Source organism: Colias croceus, chromosome 18 (genome assembly GCF_905220415.1).
Source record: "Colias croceus chromosome 18, ilColCroc2.1".
NCBI lineage: Eukaryota > Metazoa > Arthropoda > Insecta > Lepidoptera > Pieridae > Colias > Colias croceus.
In genome coordinates this window covers 8,100,124-8,124,253 of record NC_059554.1, presented here as the reverse complement: position 1 = coordinate 8,124,253, position 24,130 = coordinate 8,100,124, and the positions used below count along the sequence as shown (strand labels likewise).

At 37.5% G+C, this 24,130-nt stretch overlaps 2 protein-coding genes across 2 annotated transcripts in view; one reads left to right on the top strand and one right to left on the bottom strand.

Annotated features, from left to right (window-relative positions):
* LOC123699791 (phosphofurin acidic cluster sorting protein 1) overlaps nucleotides 1-18,664 on the top strand; it is a 98,651-nt gene extending 79,987 nt beyond the window's left edge. Inside the window, exons 3-19 of the mRNA XM_045646821.1 lie at nucleotides 74-167; nucleotides 1,480-1,639; nucleotides 1,972-2,111; nucleotides 2,753-2,872; nucleotides 7,879-8,004; nucleotides 8,341-8,494; nucleotides 11,220-11,294; nucleotides 12,325-12,452; nucleotides 12,683-12,835; nucleotides 13,242-13,438; nucleotides 13,850-13,986; nucleotides 14,540-14,684; nucleotides 15,042-15,156; nucleotides 15,581-15,733; nucleotides 16,963-17,122; nucleotides 17,686-17,805; nucleotides 18,212-18,664. Of these exons, the coding sequence (XP_045502777.1) occupies nucleotides 74-167; nucleotides 1,480-1,639; nucleotides 1,972-2,111; nucleotides 2,753-2,872; nucleotides 7,879-8,004; nucleotides 8,341-8,494; nucleotides 11,220-11,294; nucleotides 12,325-12,452; nucleotides 12,683-12,835; nucleotides 13,242-13,438; nucleotides 13,850-13,986; nucleotides 14,540-14,684; nucleotides 15,042-15,156; nucleotides 15,581-15,733; nucleotides 16,963-17,122; nucleotides 17,686-17,805; nucleotides 18,212-18,336 (2,302 nt within the window). The 3' untranslated portion in view covers nucleotides 18,337-18,664. The remainder of the gene's footprint in view (nucleotides 1-73; nucleotides 168-1,479; nucleotides 1,640-1,971; nucleotides 2,112-2,752; nucleotides 2,873-7,878; nucleotides 8,005-8,340; nucleotides 8,495-11,219; nucleotides 11,295-12,324; nucleotides 12,453-12,682; nucleotides 12,836-13,241; nucleotides 13,439-13,849; nucleotides 13,987-14,539; nucleotides 14,685-15,041; nucleotides 15,157-15,580; nucleotides 15,734-16,962; nucleotides 17,123-17,685; nucleotides 17,806-18,211) is intronic.
* A 3,837-nt stretch (nucleotides 18,665-22,501) lies between these two features.
* On the bottom strand, nucleotides 22,502-23,868 carry LOC123699788 (UPF0692 protein CG33108). Its single transcript, XM_045646818.1, has 2 exons — nucleotides 23,242-23,868; nucleotides 22,502-22,897 (listed from the first exon to the last, which is right to left on the bottom strand). The coding sequence occupies exons 1-2, from the start codon at nucleotides 23,727-23,729 to the stop codon at nucleotides 22,576-22,578; spliced, it is 810 nt and encodes a 269-aa protein (XP_045502774.1). The 5' UTR covers nucleotides 23,730-23,868; the 3' UTR covers nucleotides 22,502-22,575.
* Nucleotides 23,869-24,130: the final 262 nt, after the last annotated feature.

Here is a 24,130-nt window from a genome sequence, read left to right as displayed (position 1 = left end):
GTTTGTACTCTACTAGAGTTACCGTAATATATAATACCTGTATGACATAAATATTTAACATCGTATGTTTCAGGTTGCAGATAATGTTGCAGCGTCGCAAGAAGTACAAGAATCGCACCATACTGGGCTACAAGACGCTCGCTGAAGGTGTCATCAGGATGGATCAGGTAATGTTCATTTATATAACTTTGTCCCTAAAATGTATAGCTATTTGAGCAACGAAGGATTACTAAAAAAATATAATGATAAATGAATGAGTACATACGTTTCCCATGCAGAATATCCCTGTTCATAAAATCACTTCCGTATAAAAATATACCAGCTTAATTGGAACAGCAATTTAATAAAATGGTGTACGTAGGAATAGGGGAATAACTCTATTAAACTTTTAACCAACAGCTTACCGTGTATCGTAACTCAAATATTTAAATCTAACCTCGTATCCGACATAGTTTGGGCGATTAGTGAATCATCCAATTGTACGTTGCCTGTCAGAACTAAAAATATATTGCGTTCTGGAATTAGTAAATTGTTCAGTGGATTATCGTAATGGAGGGTGAGCAAAGGTTACAAAAATATTGACAGAGTATCCTCATATTACAATAACGTACTATGTAGATCCAACCAATACGTATTTGTAGAACAACTGACGTTCAAATAGCTCGTGGTTTACAAAGTCGATGCATCCGAGCATACAGTGTAGCTCGTTCTGAATATTTCAAGCAGGATCTTTGAATTCAGTGCTTGCATACAATGGAACACGAGCAACTTTGCCTTTTCATACTTTAGTTATTAAACGCTGATAGTTGGAATGTGCGAATAGAAACGTACAGCGATAGTTTCACATTGCATCCAGACTGCTAATATTGAATGAGTAATATGCGAACGTTCAGGAAATTGCACTTGGCATATATTGATAAGTCTGCTTCATTAAAGTTGTCTGATTACGGTTCCCAAGCGGTTCCCATCTCTTGTGGGTATCGTAATTCATTCATTACGAGGTAATGACGGTAATGATCCGTCATTACGGCTCAACATTGGCATTACTGCTAACGATTCGTGTTGGAAACGATTGTGGATGTTACTGCGAATAATATTGTTGTTAAAAGAATAGGAATTACAGTTCGTGCTCGTAGTAAGTGAACATGGTATCATATTTTAGGATGATATTTTTTTGGCAGCTAAATAGTTTAAGGCGGAAAGCAAGAATAAACCACAGCTAGATCTTTGTCATTAATAACTATTGTGTTCTTATTACTCGAATAATTGGAATTGATCTATGTGAAATACATAATACATTTTCAAGATATTATAGCCCTGTTATAATCCTTACTTCTGAGTAGCTAATAGTTATAGTAGTGCTAAGTTGTATCTAAGCACTTAATTCTATTGGTAATCAAAAGTGACAAGGCCTCCCAACATGAAGCATGTTTACCAAGACCTATTTAAATTTATTTTAAATAAAATTCCTTCCCGCAGGTGCTCCAAAGGTCCATGGACATGGAGCTAGAGCTGATCAGCGTAGGTGGCAAGGTGGGAGCGGCGGCTGGCCAGCCAGTCGCGCGGCTCACCATCACCGGGTTAGCTTCAACGCCCGTGGACCATGACACTAAGAATAATAATACGCTGTTGATTACAGGTAGGTGTTGGCTGTAAAAATGCGACAAATGTAAGGAGGCCTTCTTTCCTTCCTTCCTTGAATTAAAAATTCTTAATTTCTTTATTCAAGAGCTTGTAAAATTAACTGTTTAAATTGCATTATAAACATTCAAACCGTGGCTAACTTCCCTTCTTTTTCTATTGTTGCTTTAACTTTAAATAGTTACTTGTGGGAGCTCGGTAAAAAAAAATCAATATAGATTTTGCTAGATAAGAAAACATTTGGAAAAAATTCTAGCCACTTGTATTACGTACCCTAATATGATCAACTAGTAAAACTGCCAATACCATACGAATCCATCTAACTTCCAGAGCGAGGTTATTCAGACGAAGAAGAAGAGGGTGAATTCAGTTCAGTGGAAGAGGCTGATGATATGACGTATGGTGCACCGGCGAGGCGACGGCCACATAGACAGATCGAGTTTAACAAGGCGGATTTCTCTTATACAAAGGTATTTATTCAATTGGGTAACTACGGACCCTGGGGAGCTATAGGGATCCTTTATGTTGTGATTGAACCTTTTGGATTCGGACAAAGGTATACATTTTGGGTACATTTTAGGTCGTTTTAGGGAGAGAGAGAAAATTTCTTGTAAGTTATTTATATGGAAATAAATAAATACAGTTTAGTTTTGATAGGTCTGAGTTATTAAATATAGGTATAGAGTTGCTGAAAAACGAAGAAAAGAAAAGCTGGAGCTCATGTGCATGTTTAGAACACGGCTTCGCTATAGTCGAGCTTATATTGAAAATATACATTACGATTACATTATATAATTATTATTGTTATTTATTAAAATACATATTTAATGTTCACATCGTTTATTTAAATTCTTATTTTTTATATATTTATTATATTATGTCGAAGTTTATTAATACATATTTGATAAAAAATTATTTTATGTGCTTATGCAAAAAGTATGGTTTACATTAGAAATGTTGCACCTAGACCTACGGCAATTTAGTGGTCGAAATTTAAACGATTTTTATATGAAAAATTATATATTAAATATGTATTTATATTTTAAAAAATGTATTAGAACGACGCGACGTTCTAAAGTAAACCATACGTAATAAAATTGCTTGCACGCAGCTGGGCTACATGGAGCGAGAGAGACAGAACTATATCCGCTCGAAGGCGCACGAGAGGGACAGCGATAGTGAGCTCGAACACGCGCCGAGCAAGCGCAAAGGCAGCCGCGGCAAGCTGGCGGTGAGCCGGCACGCGATGTTCAGTTTTATTCATATGGAAATAGAGATTAATTTTCTTTAAACTATTTATCGAGATATTTCTGAGTGCAATTTTAAACAGTAGAAGCCTTCTTTAAACTTCTCTATGAATCTATTATAATAACTTTAAATAAGTTATTGTTAACAAATGGATGTAGAATGTGATAAGAAAGCTGTTCATATGTTAATTTCTATTTTCATACAGTTGCCTGCGTTTTAGGAATTGTAGATACTTACTTCTAGTATGTAGTTAGTTTTGTGTTGTGGTCTTAATATTTATTCTAATACACGTTATACATAATTCGTATATGTATATGACGTGCTGTCCTTTCCTGTGTGGTCTGAAAAAAAAAACAAACAATTCGTATTCTTATGGTTATAAGTTTATACAAAACTTAATTCTAATTTGTATATTTTGTGTTTATTTCCTACTAAAGATAATATACAACAATCTATCCCTTAAATACTTTTTCCGGCTAAATGTATGACTTCCAATACTAGCATATCTTGAAATATTTGTAAGTATAACCTTAGTGACAATACCTTACCAAGAGGTCATCTATTATGTGTTGCATACAAAAATCAAAAGTATCGAAACCTTTTTCATATGCCTCTATAAGCTAAGTTGGTATTTTATATGTGGTTTTTTTTTTTTTTTTTTTTTTTATATGAAAGAAGGCAAACGAGCATGTGGATCGCCTGATGGTAAGCAATTCCACAGCCCATAGGCATCTACAGACGTGTCCGAAGATGTGTTGCCGACTTTTTGAGGTGGAGGTATATTCTCTTTTTAAATGCCTCGATGTCATAGGCGTTCGGGAATATCGCCGAAGGCAGGTTGTTCCACAATTTGGTTGTGCGCGGAATGAAGTGGCGGGTAAATCGCACCGTACTAGAGCGCCAGAGGTCCAAATGGTGAGCGTGAAACTTGGTCTTATGCCGTGCGGTACGGTGGTGGAATTCCGCGGCAGGTATCAGCTCAAACAGCTCCTCAGAGCACTCCCCATTATACAGACGATAGAAAACGCATAACGATGCAACGTCTCGTCGTAAACCCAGAGGATCAAGCCGATCAGTAAGTGCTTGTTTGCCAATAATTCTGACGGCTCTTCGTTGCACGCTATCAAGTGGCAGGAGCTGATATTGTGGTGCCCCGGCCCAGAGATGGGAGCAGTATTCCATATGAGGCCGTATTTGCGCTTTGTAAAGTAGTAATAGATGTTCAGGCCTGAAATACTGCTTCGCTCTATTTAGGACACCCAATTTTTTGGAAGCTAGTGTAGCTTTGCCTTCCAAATGATAGCGGAACTGAATGTCATCAGAAATACTGACACCAAGAATTCCGATACTAGACTTGATACTAAGGGGAGTGTTCTCAAATAGGGGTGCTGTGAGAAATGGTGCTTTTTTAGCTGAAAAAAGACATACTTGTGTCTTGTCAGGGTTAAATCGGACAAGATTTTGTCGACCCCACTCTGAGACTTCTCCAAGGAGAGTCTCAATTTTGGACACAAGTATGTTACGGTACTCTTGGACGTGTTCCAGAGAAATATTAGTGCGGCCGGTATATAAAGCATCGCCAGTACTGTCATCTGCATAGCAATGAATGTTACTAATTTGTAACATGTCATTGATATGCAGAAGGAACAGTGTGGGTGAGAGTACGCAGCCTTGGGGAACGCCAGCGTTCACAGGTAATAAGTCAGAGCTTGATCCATCGACCAAGACTCGAATACTGCGCGCTGTAAGAAAACTGGCAATCCACTTGCACAACTTCTCTGGAAGTCCATAGGCTGTAACTTTCGAAAGGAGCGCCTGGTGCCACACCCGATCGAAGGCTTTTGCAACGTCCAGACCAACCGCTAAAGCTTCCCCCGTTGCTCTCAACAGCGCTTGCCCATCGGTGAGTTAAGAAGATTAGAAGATCACCAGCCGACCGTCCATGACGAAAACCATACTGTTGGTCACTGATCAGCTGGTTCTCCTCCAGATAACCCAATAGCTGGCTGTTAATGATGTTTTCCATCACTTTGGAGAGCAAGGAGGTAATAGCAATTGGTCTGTAGTTGGATGGATCCGATTGATCGCCTTTTTTAGGGATCGGGTGCACTGAGGCAGTCTTCCATGAGGCAGGTACAATGCCGGTGTTATAAGAGTACCGAAACAGCTCTGTAAGAACCGGTGCCAGTTCAGGAGCACATCTTTTCAGCACAATGGCGGGGACACCGTCGGGCCCACTCGACTTATGTGTATCAAGAGAGAAGAGAGCTTTTCGCACAGCACTCTGTCTGAAATGCACATTCGGCATGGAGCTCTTGCACCGCAAGATAGTAGGCGGTACATTTCCTCTGTCATCTAATGTTGAGTTGGATGCAAAGAGAGCACCCAGAAGATCGGCTTTCTCTATGGAGGAGTGGGCTAAAGTATCATCTTCCCGGCGCAGAGGTGGAAACGAGGGCTTGCAGAAGTTTCCTTGGACAGCTTTGGCGAGTGACCAAAAAGCACGGCTCCCAGAAGGGTAGCGTAAAAGTTTCTCGCCTATGCTGCCAATAAACTCCGACTTTGCTGTGGATATTTTCCTCTTGTATGCCCTGGGAGCAGAGTTGTACCGTTTTTTGAGAGCACTAGCATTTGGATCCTTATTAGACATTGCTTCTGCCCATGCATGGAAACACTCTTGCTTCAGGCGAGCAGCCATTTTGCAAGGACGACCATACCAGGGCTGGGACTTACCGCCGACGGGTACTACAGAGTTTGGAATGAAAAGTTCCATTCCCTGCAGCACCACATCCGCAACTGAGTCAGCATAGTCACTAGGATCAGGTGCAAGGCAGACTTGCTTCCAAGGGTAGGATGCAAAAAATTCCCGCATCCCATCCCAATCTGCTGACCTATAGTGCCAAACGCGGCGGCTCCCAAGTGAACGGGGCCGTGATGAACGCAAGATTGGCACTGTACTCCGAATTAAACAGTGATCTGAAGTCCCCAGAGGGGCTTCGACTTTTACCTGATAATTAGCCGGATGGGAGGTCAACAGAAGGTCTAGTATAGAGGGTGTGTGGTCAGCAATGTCGGGTAGTCTCGTTATTGAGGAGACCAGTTGCGTAAGACCGTAAGACATCGCGAAGTTGTGTACAGATCTCCCCGCATGATCAGTGGTACGTGAACCCAACCATTGGGTATGATGGGCATTAAAATCACCTAAGATAATTATTTCTGCTGAGGGGATCTGTTCATGTACTGCATCAGCCGTTGTTTGGATGTGCTCGATGAGACGGTCGGTTTCTGCATCACCACTATGTGACCGATACAAACACGCGTAGATGCGGGGATGGTCACCACAGTCCGCACGGAGCCAGATAATTGATAGGTCAGTGCCCTCAAGACCGACAAGGCGACGATAGCAAATATCCTCCCTCACAAACACACACACACCAGCTCGTGGGATGAAAGTGTGCTCCAGTTTGTATCCTGGGTAACAGAGATATGTTGTGTCGGAGGGTGGACAAATTTGTGTCTCTGTAAGAAACAACAATGCCGGCTTTTCTGTCTCTAGGTGGTGATGGACGGGATTCAGGTTAGAATGCAGGCCTCTCACATTGCAGAAATCTACGGACAATGAAGGTGGCATAGACTTATGTGCTCGTTTGCGCTTGGTGGTATTCTTGAGCGGGATTTTGCCCTCCCCAGAGTACGTAGGGCAGCCCGAGCATGAATGCTCAGGAAGGGATTCTCCAACACTGTGAAGGTTGGTACCCTCCTGGGGTAAAAAGTAATTTAATTCCGCTGCCATGTTGTTCATTAAAAAGAGGTAGGGATAGGATTTATGATGGGAATAAAGGAAAGGATAGGTATAGGAAGGGAACAGGATGGGCCTCCGGACCTCCCACTCACCGTACGAAACACAGCAGCATTTGTATGCTGCTATTTCACGCCGGTTTTCTGTGGGAGTGTGGTACCTTCCCCGGTGCGAGCTGGCCCAATTCGTGCCGAAGCATGCTCGACTCCCACTAAAAAAACACAAAAACAACGAAGGAAACCGTTCCAACGTGGTTCTAACATTTCACTATTTATCAAGTTAATAGACTCCAGACCTATTTTCATATTTCTTACGTCACTCGCACCGCCTTGACACAACCTTCGCTTGCTCTAAGAGTATGATGTCACTCTTATCAGTCGGTACGGGAGCAACACGATAAGATTAGTATTATGTGCACTACTGAATACGATGCAGGTAATTATTGCTGCGAGATTATGCCAAGTGAAAGTGTACTCTGTGGGATGAACATTGGCTCTAAATTTGCACGGAGGATGTGGTTTAAATAACGTTGAAATAATTTTCCTTTTCAGCCGATGTGATTGTGTTTTGTGTGAATTGATAGTGGGTTAAAACGAACTTTTGTGGTAATGTGTGTATATTTACTAATCGAGTAACAATATAAAGCCAGGGTTGTGTGAAATTTATTGATGGATTATTATTTATCGCACATTGTTTGCGCGAATCTAGATATAATAAGGCATATAAAATTTGTCACAGCGTGGCCTTGGTTATGTTGTGTAGATCTAAAAATAAATAGACTGAAAGTGGGAATTTCCAATATATTTTTCTCTTATAAATAAATGTTAATGATACCTACCTACTATTTCTTGAACTGTGTAACAGATACAGTAAGTAGGTTAGTTTAGTTTACGCTATTAAATAAGAGGGTAAGAATTTAAGCCCGATATAAATATTTGTTCTTAAAATATCTAAATTTGTGTAAAGTCTTACTAGATACTTGAAGTCATCAATCACAACTCATTTGTGCGAAAAATAACTATACAACAAAAGCTGGTAACTCATAATATCTAGCTGGTACATTACATTGAAAGCTATTTCAATTAAAAAATAAAACAATATCTTTATAGATATCTGTTTTTTGTATGTACCTAATTTCTTCTTCTAAAATCTAGTTCGATTCATATTTAAATTGAACTCTACTCTTCCAGCAACGCAACCTGAAACAGAAGTTCGCGGCGTTGCTGCGCCGATTCCGCGTGCCCGAAGAGATGGGGGAACGAGGCGCGGCGCGGGACAATCATAACGCGCAACGGGACATTGATGAACTGTTTCAGGTGTGTATATCTAGTATATATAGAAAGAAAATACGAGGTAGATAGCAAAAAGGGAAGGAAATGCACACATACGCACATATTACCTCTTCTTTTTTCATTAAGTCGCAGAAGTGAGAAGAATTATATTCTATGAATTAAAGAAACAATCATAATATAACAGAAGAATAGAGCACGCGCTCATGTAAGTGAAGAAGACGCTCAAATTCATTTAAACTTTTTGCTTTATTAGATAAGTAACATCCCAAACAATTCTTAAGGTACCTACTAGCAAAATGTAAACGTGTCCATTAAAAAAAACAAGATTGATCATAAAATACAAGTCCGCAGTCATTCCAGGAACTCGAATCGCTCTCTTGCGGCGAGGGTGAGGATTCTGGTCCCGACCAGATGGACACCATCAGTATCGGCTCCACGCCCAAGCCCTCGCTGCGGCCGTTCTTCAGCAGCTCGCGTAGTCTTGCCAACCAAGACCACCATAGACACTCGAATGGTAAGTGACTTTGACATTGACGTTGACAAGTGACATTGACGTTTGGCGTGAATTCGAACGCCGCCATTGTGGTTTTTGTTTTTTTTTTTTTGTTTTGTTGTTGGTGGTCAGTGTTGCAATTATAGGCTTATAGTTTTCAATATAGGAAGGTAGATGTATTTGTTAAGTTATGAAAATGTTGATAATGTTAAAAAAATGTTTATTGTGGATAGTAAATTATTTATTTTTCATATGAGTATCAACGTCACCCATAAGCAGATAGTTTAGTTGAATTGAATTATTTACTGTACTGGAGATGTATTTAGTTTAGTAATTTGTAACTGCATTCAAGTAAATTGAAGTTTTAAAAATATTAGTGTTTTATTTATTGCAAAAAATAAGTATTTAGCACTATTATATATCAGTAATACTTTACTTAAATACGTTGTAAAGATATTTAAATTTGATATGAGCATTCAATTCGTGCATTGTATGGTTGCTTTATTTTTATTTTGCACAAATATAACAAATGAAAATGTTATGTACACTCACCGGCACGGAATCTTGGCCACTTACAAATTTGGCGATAAAAAAAGTTTGAAGTGTTTCCCACGAATTTTTTGAATGCAGATATGTTAACACATAATTACTTAAAGTTTATGTTAGTAAATAATTAAGTTTGAAAATAAGCTTTTAATGCTTTTTGTGAGTTAGTCGAAATTTGTGATTTGTACGGTTAAGCCGAAGTTGCGTTTTGTTTGTTTTAAACTTTTAACATTTTTGTTTACGCAATTTTAAGATACTGGTATACTTGTGGTGTAGTTAATGAACCTTAATAACGATAAAAAATGCCGTTAACATCTGAACAAGTTGCACAGGCCATCACAATGATCGACCAGGGACTGACACAACGTGAAGTAGCTAATGCACTGAATGTACCACGTTCTTCGATGCAATATGCATTGAGAAGATACCGGGAGACTGGCAGCTACACACGAAGACCAGGAAGTGGAGGTGTGAGGTGCACATCAGCTCGAGACGATCGATTTATTGTCCTAGAGATACTGAGAAATCGCTTCCTGACGGCTATTGAAATACGCCAGCGGCTCCAAAACGTCCGGAGCATAAATGTGAGTGAGCGTACGGTGAGGAGAAGAATGGAGGAAGTTTATTTGAAGGCTAGCAGACCAGCACGCGGTCCAGAACTCCTCAGACAGCACAGGGTAGCCCGTCTACGTTTTGCGCGAGAACATGAAAACTGGAGTCACGACCAGTGGGCTCGTGTGCTCTTCACAGATGAGTGTCGAATCGCTCTACGAGCTCCCGATGGCCGAGAGCGAGTATGGAGGAGACCAGGAGAGCGGTTTTTACCCATCACCACAACCCAAACAGCGAGTTTTCACGGCGGGTCAATTATGGTATGGGGAGGTATAAGTTCCGATGCTCGTACGGAGTTGGTTTTCGTAGATAACCGGTTAAATGCGATCAGGTATATTGAGGAAATTCTCCAGGAACATGTTCAGCCTTATTCCGGGTTTATTAGTGAGGAACATTTCCTATTAATGCACGATAATGCACGTCCACACATCGCAGGATGCGTACAAGAGTACCTTCAAGAGGTTGGTATTACAAAATTGGAGTGGCCAGCTCGTAGTCCGGATCTTAATCCAATAGAACACATCTGGGACATGATTAAAAGGAAGATTAAGTTCGGTTCCAACCCACCACAAACGCTGGATGAGCTTAGAAGTGCAGCAAGGGCCGCTTGGGACAGTATAGCTCAAGTGGACATCAAAAATGTCATCCAGAGCATGCCAGATAGGATGCTAGCAGTAATTAAGGCAAGAGGTGGAAACACCAAATACTAAAAGGTCAATTTTTTTTATGTAAACCATTTTTTCAAATTTTTGTGAATTTTTAAAAAACCTGTTGAATTTTCCACAAAAAGTGTACTTTTTTGTTTAGTTCATATTTTTGAGGTTGAACGTCCTATTATCATTAATTTTTTATTAAAAGTTTCGAAAAACATTACGTGTACTAGTTTTAATTACATTTTTATAAATTTTTGTAACAGAAAAGAAATAATGTAATTTTTCGCAAAAATTGATAGTGGCCAAGTTTCCGTGCCGGTGAGTGTAGGTAGATGTATCGTTTTTCATTGCATAATTTTGTGTTTTGTATATGTAAAGCTGTGTGCATAGATTAGTGCATGTGTGGGTGACAGTGGCGCGGCGGTGCACATTCATGAACTAAAAACAATGGAAACATTATTAATCAAACATTGTGTGTCCACACTTACTGACACTTCATCAATGTGCGTGTGCGATGTGGTATGATGTGCGCAGTTTGTTTTATTATTTTATAGTTTTAAGGCGATTAGGCTGATTTAATCAAGCCATAAGTCCAATTTGAAGACATAACTATTAAGATATCATTTATCATTCGTAAATTATCGATTTTGGAATTTTGCTTCTCAAAATCACAACATAAAACACAAAATGTCAGAAAATTTTACACAACAATCTTTTTTAACAATTGTTTCTTTTACTTTCATTGAACAATTCATCAAGTATCAACCATGTTACTTACGAAATAGGTAATTTTTATTCATGCATTGGGAATACATCTACATTCTACACACTTGCTTAATCGCCTACAAAAAAAAAAAAAAAAACTCAAATTGCGCACTACACTCTCGCGCACGCACGCCCGCCACTCGCCCCACGTAAGCATACCGCATGCGCAGTGACGCGGCACGCGAGCGTCGCGTCCGCGGCCGAGCTGCGTCCGCGCGGCCGACACACGACGGTCTCGTTCACAGGTATATAGCGAGCGAGTGTGCGGTCGTGTGCTATGTTGGATTTAATAGAAAATTAAATTTTAATTAAGGGGAGTGTTGTGGTTGGTAGACGCTCGGGGTATATACAAATTCTTCTTAATTTAAAAGACCAATGAGAATTTTTTACAGAATAGAAGAATTTAAAGCTCTAGAATGCTATAAAAGTAAATTTTCATTCAAAGACCTATTTTGATCTATGCTATTCTACTATCGAGAATGGTGAAAAAGGTTATTTTTTTATTTGTCCGTGTATTTTTAACCAAAGAATAATGAAATTTAAAGATTTGAATTTTAAATCTGAGCTGAGCTAAAAAAAACTAAAGTTACAAGGATACTTCACACCCGTTTCATATTTTGAGTTTCTCATCATGTTTTGTCGTGTAGAATTTAAGAATAGCAAATAAACTAACATAGCACATGATCGCACATATAACACAGTAATAATAACTGACAAAAATATTTTTATACAATTTTTGTATGACAAATTTTATAAGAATATTTTAGAATAATCTACAGCACTATTCATTGCAAGCTTCTTGTGTTATTGTCTTTTCTTTTATTTCGCTTTCATTCATGCACTGTGAATTATTCTATAAATATATGTTTAACTGTCTTATCACACTTATCTAAAGGTTATGATTACTCATGAATCCTCAAAATTTTTTATCTAACAGATACATGATATGTGCACTGTATTGCCAATTGAAGACATTGACTCCCTAACTAATTACCTGGATTTCATTATTATTAAAGTGGAGTTCTCTTATTTTCCATTCCTCCTATTGCTCAGCAGTTCTTTCTAATCTTTCCTGTCTTATGTCTATTTGATGCACTTTCAAAATTATTATACATAATCGATGTACAAATAAAAGTTATGCCAATTCCATCCTTAAGGCCTAAGAACATGGACCATAATAGCATCAACATTTTGAAAAGAAACAATTTTGAAAGTGTAGCTATGGAAAATTAAGACTCAAATAGGGATAAGTATTGATTGTATCTTACGATATAGAATCGGAAGCTGTACGTAGTTCAGCCGGGGATGAGAGAGGCAGTGAGGGGAACAGTGACGGTGACGCTACCCTCGACGCTCCGGTGTCTGGTGCGTCGGTGTCCAGCTCGCCTCCTAATGAGACTAAGGTTTGTAGCAATACAACTAGAGGAATATGGACAATAATTGCTCTATTTTAACTTGGTAGCAGGAAAGGCCCTAAGTCAAGAAAACATTAATTACTGATGACACTTATCTAGCTCTAAAAATAGCTCTGGATAATTATTGTATTCTGGCATTGAAGTATTTTTTTACGCAAAAAGACCTCAGTCGATGTATCCTTTTAAAATTTGTATTTAAATGAAACTTTATCTTACAGGAGGACAAACGCTCACGGCTATTCCGTAGTGCGACAAGCGGCGGCAACTTGACCCCAGCGTCTGGCGCTAGGAAGAAGAACTCGCTAGTGATTGGAGGAGAGCGGCCGCTGTCTGCGCACGATCTGCCCGCATTGAGTCCAACTACGTTGGAGGTTAGTGTAGTGTTAGTGATCATCGTGTTCGAATAGAGATGGATGAATGATGACTTTGTAACTTATATGCCTCAATAAATTACACGATTAAATGATTTATACTTTTTATATTTAAGTATTGATTGTTAATGGAATTTATGGAACGACGTGGTTTCTAAGCGACAAAAAATGGTCAATGTTATATTATTTTGTACTTATTACATACATACTTTATTAGACAAAAATTTTTAATGCCAAGTCGTTAATTGAGAGTTTTTACTACGCATTTCGTTCTTGTAGTGGGTGGGTGTAACGGTTACGAATTAACATTTTTAAGAATTCTCTCAAAGATCACTCTTACATTAAATTTTCCTTAAACTTTTGAGTTCTATATCCTCTTATCATCATGTATATATCGTATCAACAGCCGCGGCGCACAATGGCGGAGCAAGTGAGCCGCGTGCTGGGCGAGGAGGGCCCGGTGCCGGAGTGCGTGGCGGTGGCGCCGGGTGCGCTGGCCCGCGCGCTGCAGGCGCTGGCCGTGCCCGCCGCCGTCGCGCCGCCCGGCGTCGTGCCGGACGCGCGCCCGCTGCTGCAGGCCGTACTTGCGCGGGCCGCTAAGCAGTTAGTAGCTATAATAGTTCCTGAATTGTTTGGAATGGGGAGAATGTAGATGTGAATGATGTTGTGTTGGGTTGAAACTTCTATATTAAAACTCTTGCTGTCTTACCACAAAAAAAACTTTAGACGGCTTAACTTTAAGCGCGGGTTTGCTTTATTCTAGTTTTGTCGTATTTCACATAGACAACTATTAAAGTGACAGATCCCTGTTTTTAAGATAGACTGTGTTTAAATTGTTTTGCGGTAAGACCGTTGTTTTCTAGTAATAGTGAGGTTTTACATGTACATTTTTGTTTTTATGTTTGTTATTGTACTAAGTTATCTAAGTCTTAGTTTTTTTTTATGTTATTAAATTGTTCATACGCAAATGTTATTAAATTTTTGTAAGCTTAATAATAATTATCATGTGTGCAGGGGCAGTCGTCGTGCGTTACGCATGTGCGTGTGCGGCGGCGAGGCTGCGGCGGCGGGCGGGCTGCGCGCGCACGCCGAGCTGGCCGCGCGCCGCCCGCACGACGCGCCACCGCTGCGCTACTACATCATACCCGTGGGTGAGTGCGTGTGTGCATACAAACATATCGTCCGTGTGTGTTTGTGTGTGCAATTTAATGCCATAAGACACGTTGCCACGGCGCTGCTACATCATACCTGTGGGTGAGTGTGCGTGTGTGTGGATGTAGCATAAACCCATGTGCGTGTGCAGACGAAACGTCACTGCTTAGCTACAAAATTTTACCCGACGGTGAGTGTACGTGTGTGTGTATGATACGGGCAACGGGCAACTGGGCTTTATTAATAAGGACCGACCATTATAAATAAGGCCCAAGAGCGAAGGGCAAAGTGATTAATTTATCACTTAGATCGGCCATTATTAATTATTCCCGATACTTATTAACAAGTCCATGTAATAAATATGTATTTGAGAAAGCTTGAATTTATACTTGAATACTTGGACCGGACAGTATAAATAATTCCCTTCTTGTAGAAGATCAATGTGATAAATTAGTGTGTTCTTATTAAGCATAAAATTTCCCCTGTTTCTGAATATTAAACTTATTTTATGTCATATAGATAGATCATAGTTTAACATAATTATTATTACAGGTCAATGCACAGTATCCCGCTACTTAGCCGCCAACGACCCAACGTACGCGGCGCTGTTCGCGAGCGAATCTTGGACGGCGCTGTGCGAGCGTGCTGTAGACGCGAGCATGGCTGACATCACCGAGATGTCTTCGAGGATTGCTAGGTAATTTAGGGGAGTTGGTGGTTGAAATTCGACTCTATTGGGTATGGTTTAAGGTCGAAATTCAATTTCACTTGCATTGTAACAATGAGTTACTCATGTGTGTATAATCAAAAGTGCAATATTCATTTACGAGTAGATAGATGAAAGAAAAAACATTTTTTTATTAACCAATGAATTATCAAATATTATATTAGTTGTGTGTATATGTATAAACAGGCTGCAAAATCATATTATATAGTGTGAAATATCTACATTAGACATGTTTTACATAATAAAAAAAATAAAAAATAAATGAAAGTGATATAACAAATAAATGTTCTAGTGCCAGTTTATTAATTGATTTTATATATTTGTCAGGTATTTGAACAGCATCGGCCCGGTGAACAACATTCCGATTGGTGAGGCGATGGTCGCGTACCGAGACAAGTCCGGTGATGAGGATTCTAGTCAGACATTCGTTCCTTTCATCGCCGTAAGTTATACTTATTTGTTAATTATATTATTCAGAATTGAACTGTAAATGCGCTGTATAAAAGAATGTACTTTTGTCACTATTCTATGATATTGGAGATACAGGTGAATTTGTCATGTACAATGTGGTTATTATAATCGATGCGCCCGCACCGGACAGGCCGCGCGGAACGTCAGAGGCGTGGCCAATTTTGTTTTACGTATTTTTAATTCTGAATTATCTACTTTTCATCAAAATTTCCTAACGTGTTACTTTTTACAATTTCAATTATACATATTATTCCTGACAGATATTTTTTACTCTGATATGTAAAAAAAATGTATCGTTACAATTTTTTTAATTTTTGAAAATTACGTTCGTTCAATAAAGTATTACATATTGACAATTTTTTGTTGTTTATTTTGAATTAATTTTGTGTTCGCAGGAAGTACGCGTAGGGTGGGCGGAAGCGTGCGGCACATCACTAGAGGGCGAGGAGGGTTCGCCCCCCGCGCGGCCCTCCCCGCCCGCCACGCCCGCGCCCGACCCGCTGCCGCCCGCGCTCGACCCGCTCGAGCTGCAGCTCGACTACTGGCTGGTGAGTACACACACACAGACCAAATGCTAAAACACAAACATACTGACACACTATAGAAATCTAAATAACAGGACACTAGAAGTCGTAAGCACGCGTGACCTTGTCGCCACTCAGGTGACTTCCAAGCCACCAGTGCGTTCGTCGCTATTCAGGTGCTCGCGAGACGTGCGTGTGTAAACACAGTGTGTTTCATCATTTCCCATTGCGGAAATTCATCCTGCATATACTAATAAAGGAATAACATTTCATCGGTAATTATTTTTTTTTAGAAATAATGCCGTCTTTCCTTAAAATTAAAGAATATTTACAAGTAATACGAATGTCACTATAGTAATCTATATAACAATGAATGACACAGTCGACCGTTCTTATTATCACGTTTAACACAAAATTTAGATTTCTATGTGACACACACATACTACACAGGTCCACAGCACAGGGTACACAGCAGCAAACTATGTTTGTGTTGTGTGGACACGCTACTACGGTTTGGATTTGGAGTGAAATTGACTGACGACAAAACAATTCTGCGCAAAGCTTGCATTGTATTTTGTTGCACTAATCACTGCGAAGTACGGACACAAAAAATGCGAAATACAGAATAGCACACACTAACGGCGTCTGCTCGGGTCGATAGTAGAATGCTCGCAACGCACCACTGCACGCGCTGTATAACTGTGTATAACTTGTGGTTCTATGATTACCCAGTGAGTTAGCAGCATAAATAATAAGAATTTAATTAATTCTGTATCATTCTAAATATTATAATAAATTTAACAGTTAATTGATCTGAGATAAACTTCCGAATAAAAGCAAATTATAAAGCATATGTTCATTAATAGAAAATACCCTCTTATATCAGTTATAATTACTATACTATAAGAAATAACACGCGTGGCTGGGTTCGATATTAGTAAGAATGTACTGCGATTCTACACAGCTACCTAATGGATGTAGGTAGTTGATAACAAATCGCAGCAAGTCAACGACTATTAGCAAAGTGAAGGTAGTTGGGTCGAACGTCGTATAAACAACGTCCGAGCCCCGAGGCACGATTCGTACGAATGCGCCACGAGTCAAAGGAACGCGGCATTTTATAGTATTCGACAGCTAAGCATGTTCTGACAGGAAATAGTTACAACTATAATGACAACTATTCATCCACTAAAATATTAAATCAAAAGTTACGTCTTACTATAAAATTATTTATTTCTTATATTAATTCCCAGGTGGGCGGTGCAAGCGGCGGCAAGAGTGCCGAGGGCTGCGAGGGTGGGACGGGTGGTGGGGGTAAAGTGACGGTGAAGGCTGCGTTCAGAGCGTTGTTAGTGACGAGACATAACCACCACCTCGCCATCACGTACCTGACCAAGGAGAAGAAGCAGAAGAGTATGTTGTTATTTGTTAACATTAATTACAAATTTTATATACGCTTCACCTGTATTTCTGAATTGTTACACTGTGAAACCTTGGGGAAAAAATCAGCATAAGCTTCGTTATTGCCATGTATGATGTATCAGCAAAATCCGTCCTGTGGTTGTGGTCTTGACATAATAAAAAACGTAGATGAAACATTCATACATTTCAACAAACTTTCATATTTTCTTAGAATTACAATTTAAGGGTCTGTACTCACTAGATAGCAAGACTAGATTGATCTTCATATTCTACACAATATGTAAAGTCCCATGTCCGCTAGTGAGGGAAGGGGCAGATGCATACATCTGTTTCATTGATCGAATTTCTTTAGAGACAAGAAGGTGATCAGCCTTCTGTGTCCTACCAGACCGATACATTTTTTTTTCTTCGTCTCCACTGGGAATCAAACCTAGGTCTCCTCGGTTCTACGCTCACGCGTCAACCACTGTACCAAAGAGGCGGTCAATCTACACAATATGAATAATAAAAATTGAAGGTATTGCTATCTGGTAATAAATATATTTTGTCCCCAGTAATGCGCTTGGGAAAGAAAAAGGAGAAGAGCGGGGAAAGTGAAGCGGGTCGCGCGCATAGTGTAGAGGGCGTTGCGAGGCTGATCTGCTCTGCTAAAGGGTCGCATACGCCGCTTAAAGGTAACTCATACTAATAATTTACTGAATTGTGAATACTACTATTTTTGTTTATTAATATTGGGTTTTTTTAATACTATCTTTGTTTCAAAAAAGTTTTTTTTTTGTAGAGAAATATGTGTTTAATGTACCTTTTCTATCGGTTGCGTAGGCAATTCACTGATAGTAGTCTAGAAAAAATAGTTTCGAGAATTTCGAGAGGTTACGAACATGTTTTTAATTCAAGTTATTAATATAGTTTTTCTAAAGAGAAGTAAAAGTCATTTTATAATAGAGAAATCGAATGTGCTGAGTTAGCTATTTTACCTGATAAAGTTTTGATTTCGTGATAGGCTTAAAATAAATGACAAAATCTTTTTTTTTTAAATCAAGTGTGTACCAAGTAATAACATATTAAATCATATTACAGTATACATCGACGGCACAGAATGGACGGGAGTGAAGTTCTTCCAACTGTCTACGCAATGGCAGACGCACGTCAAAACGTTCCCCGTAGCTACGTGCGGGGCGCCGCTAGCATCCTCTGAGTCCTAGATCTAGATCGAAATATAGATCGAGATCTAGAGCAAAACCTGGATTTGGAGCTAAACCTTGGTCTAGGTCAATAACTAGGCATATACCTATAGATAGATAGCTATCTATAGATATAGGTATTTATGAATTGAGACCTAGTTGTAGACCTAGATCTGGAGTAAGATTTCTAGAGAAGAAATCTAGAGCTAAACCGCGCTGACGACTGACCTAGCTTTTTTATGTAGCCTGATTTGGTGTTTGCAGCTTTGATGGTACCATGTAAGGAATGATGTGAAAAATAGATGGGGTCTTGGTTGACTTTAATATTTCATATCTGAGAATATTGTTTATGGAAATCTATCTCGAAAGATGAACAACTGGCTTGGAACTGAAAGTTCGTTTGATTATGAGTTAAAGGATGGTCTGTATGCTTATGTTCATGAAGTATGCAAAATCAAAGCTGCAATCGCACAAAGTAACGACATAGTAAATCAGTCGCATTTGATATTTGTACGCGCTGAATTTTAATATATTATGCAAAAATTTTAATACTATTTAATGCCCTGCAAAATTAACAGAGTGGCAGAATTTGGAAATCGGTCGATAGATTTTCCATTTTTAGACTCTGTACGCTTCGGATCTAATAAGGAAATAAACACAAACAAATAAAATTTTTCAGAGACTGATCAGTAATACAAGATATAAATATCTTCCCAACTATTACCATCAAATCCAAGAAAATCGCTACTTTTCTTGCGACAGATTAAAAAAAAAATATATAAATGTTAGATAAAGACGGTTCTAGAAACCAAAATGGATGTAAGAGGCTCTATGTAGATGCGTTACTTAATTTATCGAGCTGCCATTAAAAGCTTTTGTTGTGTAATTTGAATATCCGTAGACATTTTCGGTGGCAAAATTGTTAGAAATTTTATATTGTCAATCGATATTGTACATTAGTTCGAGTAAATTATTAACAGCTAAGCCGTTTAAAATATTTCGTAATGACTGTTAGTGTAAGGCTTTTGTCATGTTGCGTGCGACAAAACATGGTGCGATCGAAAAAACAATAATAATTATGCATGCGTTATTATTAAATAAAAAAATCAGCTGAGCGTTTAAATTTTAAGAATATTTAAGAAATTTTTCCAGTTTAACGACAAAATAGAGTGTAATTTTACGATTTTATAGAATTGGTGTTACGATGTATTTCAAGTTGCATAATAGAAGCTCAATACATCATAGTCATGTAGATGTAGTTAGTTATTCTGTGTACTCAATAATAAATGAATAATGGTTCGTGACATTTCCATGTATGTAAGTTATATCGGTGTGTAGGTGAAACCGAATTTCGAGTAAAGTCGGCACATATCACAATAGGTTCGTGCTGATTGGAGCACGATTTATTTTTAATCTGTGATTTGTTTTTTTTATGTAGGCAGACGATGGTCGCAATTTGTCAATGCAGCATATTTTTTTAAGTAAAGCGAACTCGAAAGCGAAGGCTTTCATCGATTTCTTTTTTTAATGGTATCATAGACTATAAATAATTGAATAAGTTCGAAATATGAATTTCCTAATATCCTACAATGACTGAATGTCAGTATTAAATCGATAACCAAATTGTAATTTCATAACGAAATTAACTCCGAGCCAGCTTAGAAAAATAGTTTTCTATTGCTGCGTGTCTTTCTTAATTTTTGTAGCGTTTAGATGTCCTTGTTTATAGGAATGTTCCATGATATCATAGAGTAAATGTTCTCAATAATTAAACTTATTGAAGTCGTTAGTGAATCTATGTGTATTATTATTATGTGGCTGTGTGAGCGTAAGGGTGGGTGTACACGATGTATAATGTTAGTGTATTCTGTATACGCCGTAAGCTTGATGCTACGTTAATGCAGGAACGATTTATTTTTCACGGTTACGAATCCGTGGTGCTCTTCCTTTTGTACATGCACGTATCCGTTGTGCCAAATTTGATTAAATTGTGTTCTCCGATCGATGCAATCCGAAATAGGACAAACCACGTTCTTGACTGAAATATACATATAAATATAGTTTTAATTCAGTACCTACAGCCTCGATTTTTATGTATCGGTTTAGATGACAACAAAAAATGCCAAACACATTTAAAAAATCTCTCATAGCACAAAATTAATATCCGTCAGTTTAAATCATATTTTTTAACTCGTGCTTAACGTGGTCTAGTCCTAACATATTTCTTGATTGAGTTTATTATTATTCTCTTGATAGAGATCATTTTTTACTCACAATTGGCTTGATTATAAATGGATGCTCTTGATGAATTTTTGCAAAGAAATACCTACCTATCTATTTATTATCTACATGATCGGCAATATTTTTTTATCTGTGAAGATCTCAAGATTCAATATTAATATTTATTGAAAGGAATGAATTGGTATAAATTGAAGCTAAAACATAAAACAACTTTTTATGGCAAAAATTGATTGAGTGTATTCAATGTTTCTTATCTGAAATTAAACCATTGTGTTAATGGTGATATAAAGCACAAATATCAGTTTAATCTAGATAAGGTTTGTTTTATAAGCATGATGTGGGAAATTTTAATGAAATTATATAATATCAATGTTAGAATAGAAGTTTAAATGCATGTATTGTATATTACATTTGATATATTTATGTGGTTAGTTGTAGTCTGTGGGCTCAGTTGTGTATAAGATATATTGGGTAGTTTTCCTATTTGATTCTAATATATTACAGCAGACATCTAAAAAGTTATGATTTTCTTCCGTAACGTAATATTTTAAATCGAAAATACTTTTTTGTTTCTTTAAAAAAAAACTCCTTAATATTCAGAGAACAATGATGTTCTTGGAGTAGTTTCAAAATATAATTTTCTTTTAACATCACGGTTGTTCATCCTTTTGTCCTAGTGATATCACTTATTTATACTTGAGAACAAGGATAATTTTGTAAAATACTATTGTGTCATTAAATGAATTTGCATATTATCCTTATTTTTAACGTTGGGTTTAACAGCATACTCTAACAACAATTTCTTACAATGGATAAGAATTAAGAATAGTTATATTGTTACGAGTTTGTCTATGATTCTGTAAAACCATAACTTGTGGCAGGTATTTTTTCATCATTAAGTACCATTATTGATTTATCCTGCAAGGATTATAATCTCGACATATTCTTACACAACTGAGCGCATCTAGATATAAAAGGCTGTACGGATTGGGGTTTTTTGTAAATGGCCACTAATGGCGTTGCAATGGTAAGAAGCTCAAGTGATCATTATGTCTAGAGGCCTAGCCTAGCGATCTTTACTGTAATTAACTCCCATGTATCGTTAGTACAGCGGCTGGTGGTAATTTATGGCATGTGTTCGATTTTTACGCGAGTTTTCTTAATTCGAATGAACTTTCCCTCCAAAAAGGAAGTTGTCTATGGTTTTTATGACAGTTATTAAGTTTAAAAAAATAAATTCCTAAGTACCTATTTAAAGTATAATTAATACAACATTGTAATACAATTGGTTTTCTCACTTCTTGTCCGCAAGCATTGAGCTTAACATTGTTTATGCCATAAGCTAGCACCAACCTCTATATACCTACATCAATAATTAATATTTCGTTATAATGATCTCATTAATACTGACCGTTGCGATTATACCTACATTTCTTAATTTGGCAATGTAGTACGCCAATATGCAAGTTTTATCATTCTAATATAAGTCAATATTCATTAAAACATTTGTAATCTTTATGTAACACAATTATTCATCACAAATTGTTTTGCGGCATTATTAGCAGAACTGTAACCGTAGTTATGAAGTTTAAGTTGATTTATTTAGTACAAAAGATATTTTATGTTTCTCTATTATATTTTTAAGTTATTTATAATGGAGTTCTATATTGTTTGAATGGTGCAAATCTTTTCCCCCGTTTAATTAATTTTTATATGAAATGACTCAGTTTAATAAATTCAATATGATTGTAATGTTTTAAGTGAAGTCATGAGATTTATTTTATCATAATTCGCAAGTATGATTTGTATTTATTGTACAAATAAACATTTTGCATTAAAATTAAAGGTTGTATTATTTACTTGAAAGTTTCTTTTAATACATGTGGGAATGAAATATAAAAAGTAAATAAAAGAATATCAACAATATATAAATAATTTATTCACCTATTCTAATTAATAATCTTAAAACAAAAACAACAACTGTATAATTGAACAATATATAGTATTTCTTATTAATTGTTACAAACCTGTAAACATTAAAAATTGATCTCTTAGTCCTCTCTCCCCTCCCATCCCCCCTTCTGGTAAAATATAAAGCAAACCATCGTCCTGTTTCTTTGGAGAAAACTCCTGTAAATTTTTGTTACTTCTATCTAATTGTTCTAACGGCCATGCGGCAAGGAATTTTGATTTTCCATGTCTCGCCAATATAAAAGTGTTGTTAGGATTGGAGACATAATCGTCTTTAGGGTCGTCGACAATGATGACTCCACATACAAGGGCCCAGTGAGCAGTGTGACCATTCCGCAGACATGGTGAGTGGTTGCAGTCTGCGTCATAACTGAATTGATATTAAGGAATTATTTTGGACATATTTGTACATTAAGATTTTTTTTTTTAATATTAGAGTGGGCAAACGGGCTTGTGGAGCGCCTGATTGTAAACGAGTCCACCGCCCATATTCATCTACAGGGGATTCTGCAGGTGCGTTGATCACTAATATAAAAATTAAGGTGAAATTATTTATCAATCAAAACAAAATTTTATTCTTATTGACAAATTATCATTATTTTTATCTGCAAGCTATAACTCTATATGCATTTTTTTTTTCTTTTTAAAAAAATCCAGCAAAGACTTTTTTTTGTTTAGAATTTTAGTTCTTTAAGCTATATTTGAAAAGGATACGCAACTAGCAGTGTAGCTCCCTTTAATAATTCACCTATAGTTTCATTGCTATGAAGACCACCTTTTTTTACTTCTACTCTGGCATCATTTAATTCTGCCATACAAACAGCTTTCTCTGCCAACTTGGCCATATCTTGACAACTGAACATCTCACCATTGTTACTGTAACCTTCAGCCTTTGTAATATTCAACAGTTCATCTGATGTTACTTTGCCTTTTAATATCATAGAAAGTGCCACCAAGCCACAAGTAGGGCCCACTTGCATTATGGAGTCATAATGCTTGTAAGAATATTGAAAAGGGGGTTGATGAAGGCAAATATTGTTCTTCCAACATGCGTCCCAAAGCTGGTAATCGGATGTAGCCCATTCGCATACGTCGGGAAACTTCTCAAGGAAAGAGTTATCTAAAGTTTTAGGAGGAGAATTCGTTCTTAGATTAAGTGTACTAGGAGGAGGGGGAGGTGGTGCTGGCGGTATTGTGCACATATTTAAAATTATTAACTATAATAAAATCTCATAATCAAAAATAAATATTGTAAATTAATAAATCAAAAGTAATTAAAAAATTAAGGAAGACTCCGTATCCGATTACCTACAGTGTTTACATTACGACATTGACAATGACAGCATAAAGTATCAGCTGACAGCTCACAGCTGTGAAAAGTACAGATTATATACACTGTTAGAGTCAATTTATAAACAGTTTAATATACATTCCTACTTACCATATTTTGTATCGTAGAGTAGATAGTTCCGAACAAACGAATAAACTACCAACCAAAAAGCATACCTATATTAAACAAAATGTTATGTTCGAACTCATAGTAGGTACTCAGTCGGACTACTAGGTATTATATTACTTGCTCTGTGCTATCACATGCTTCTAG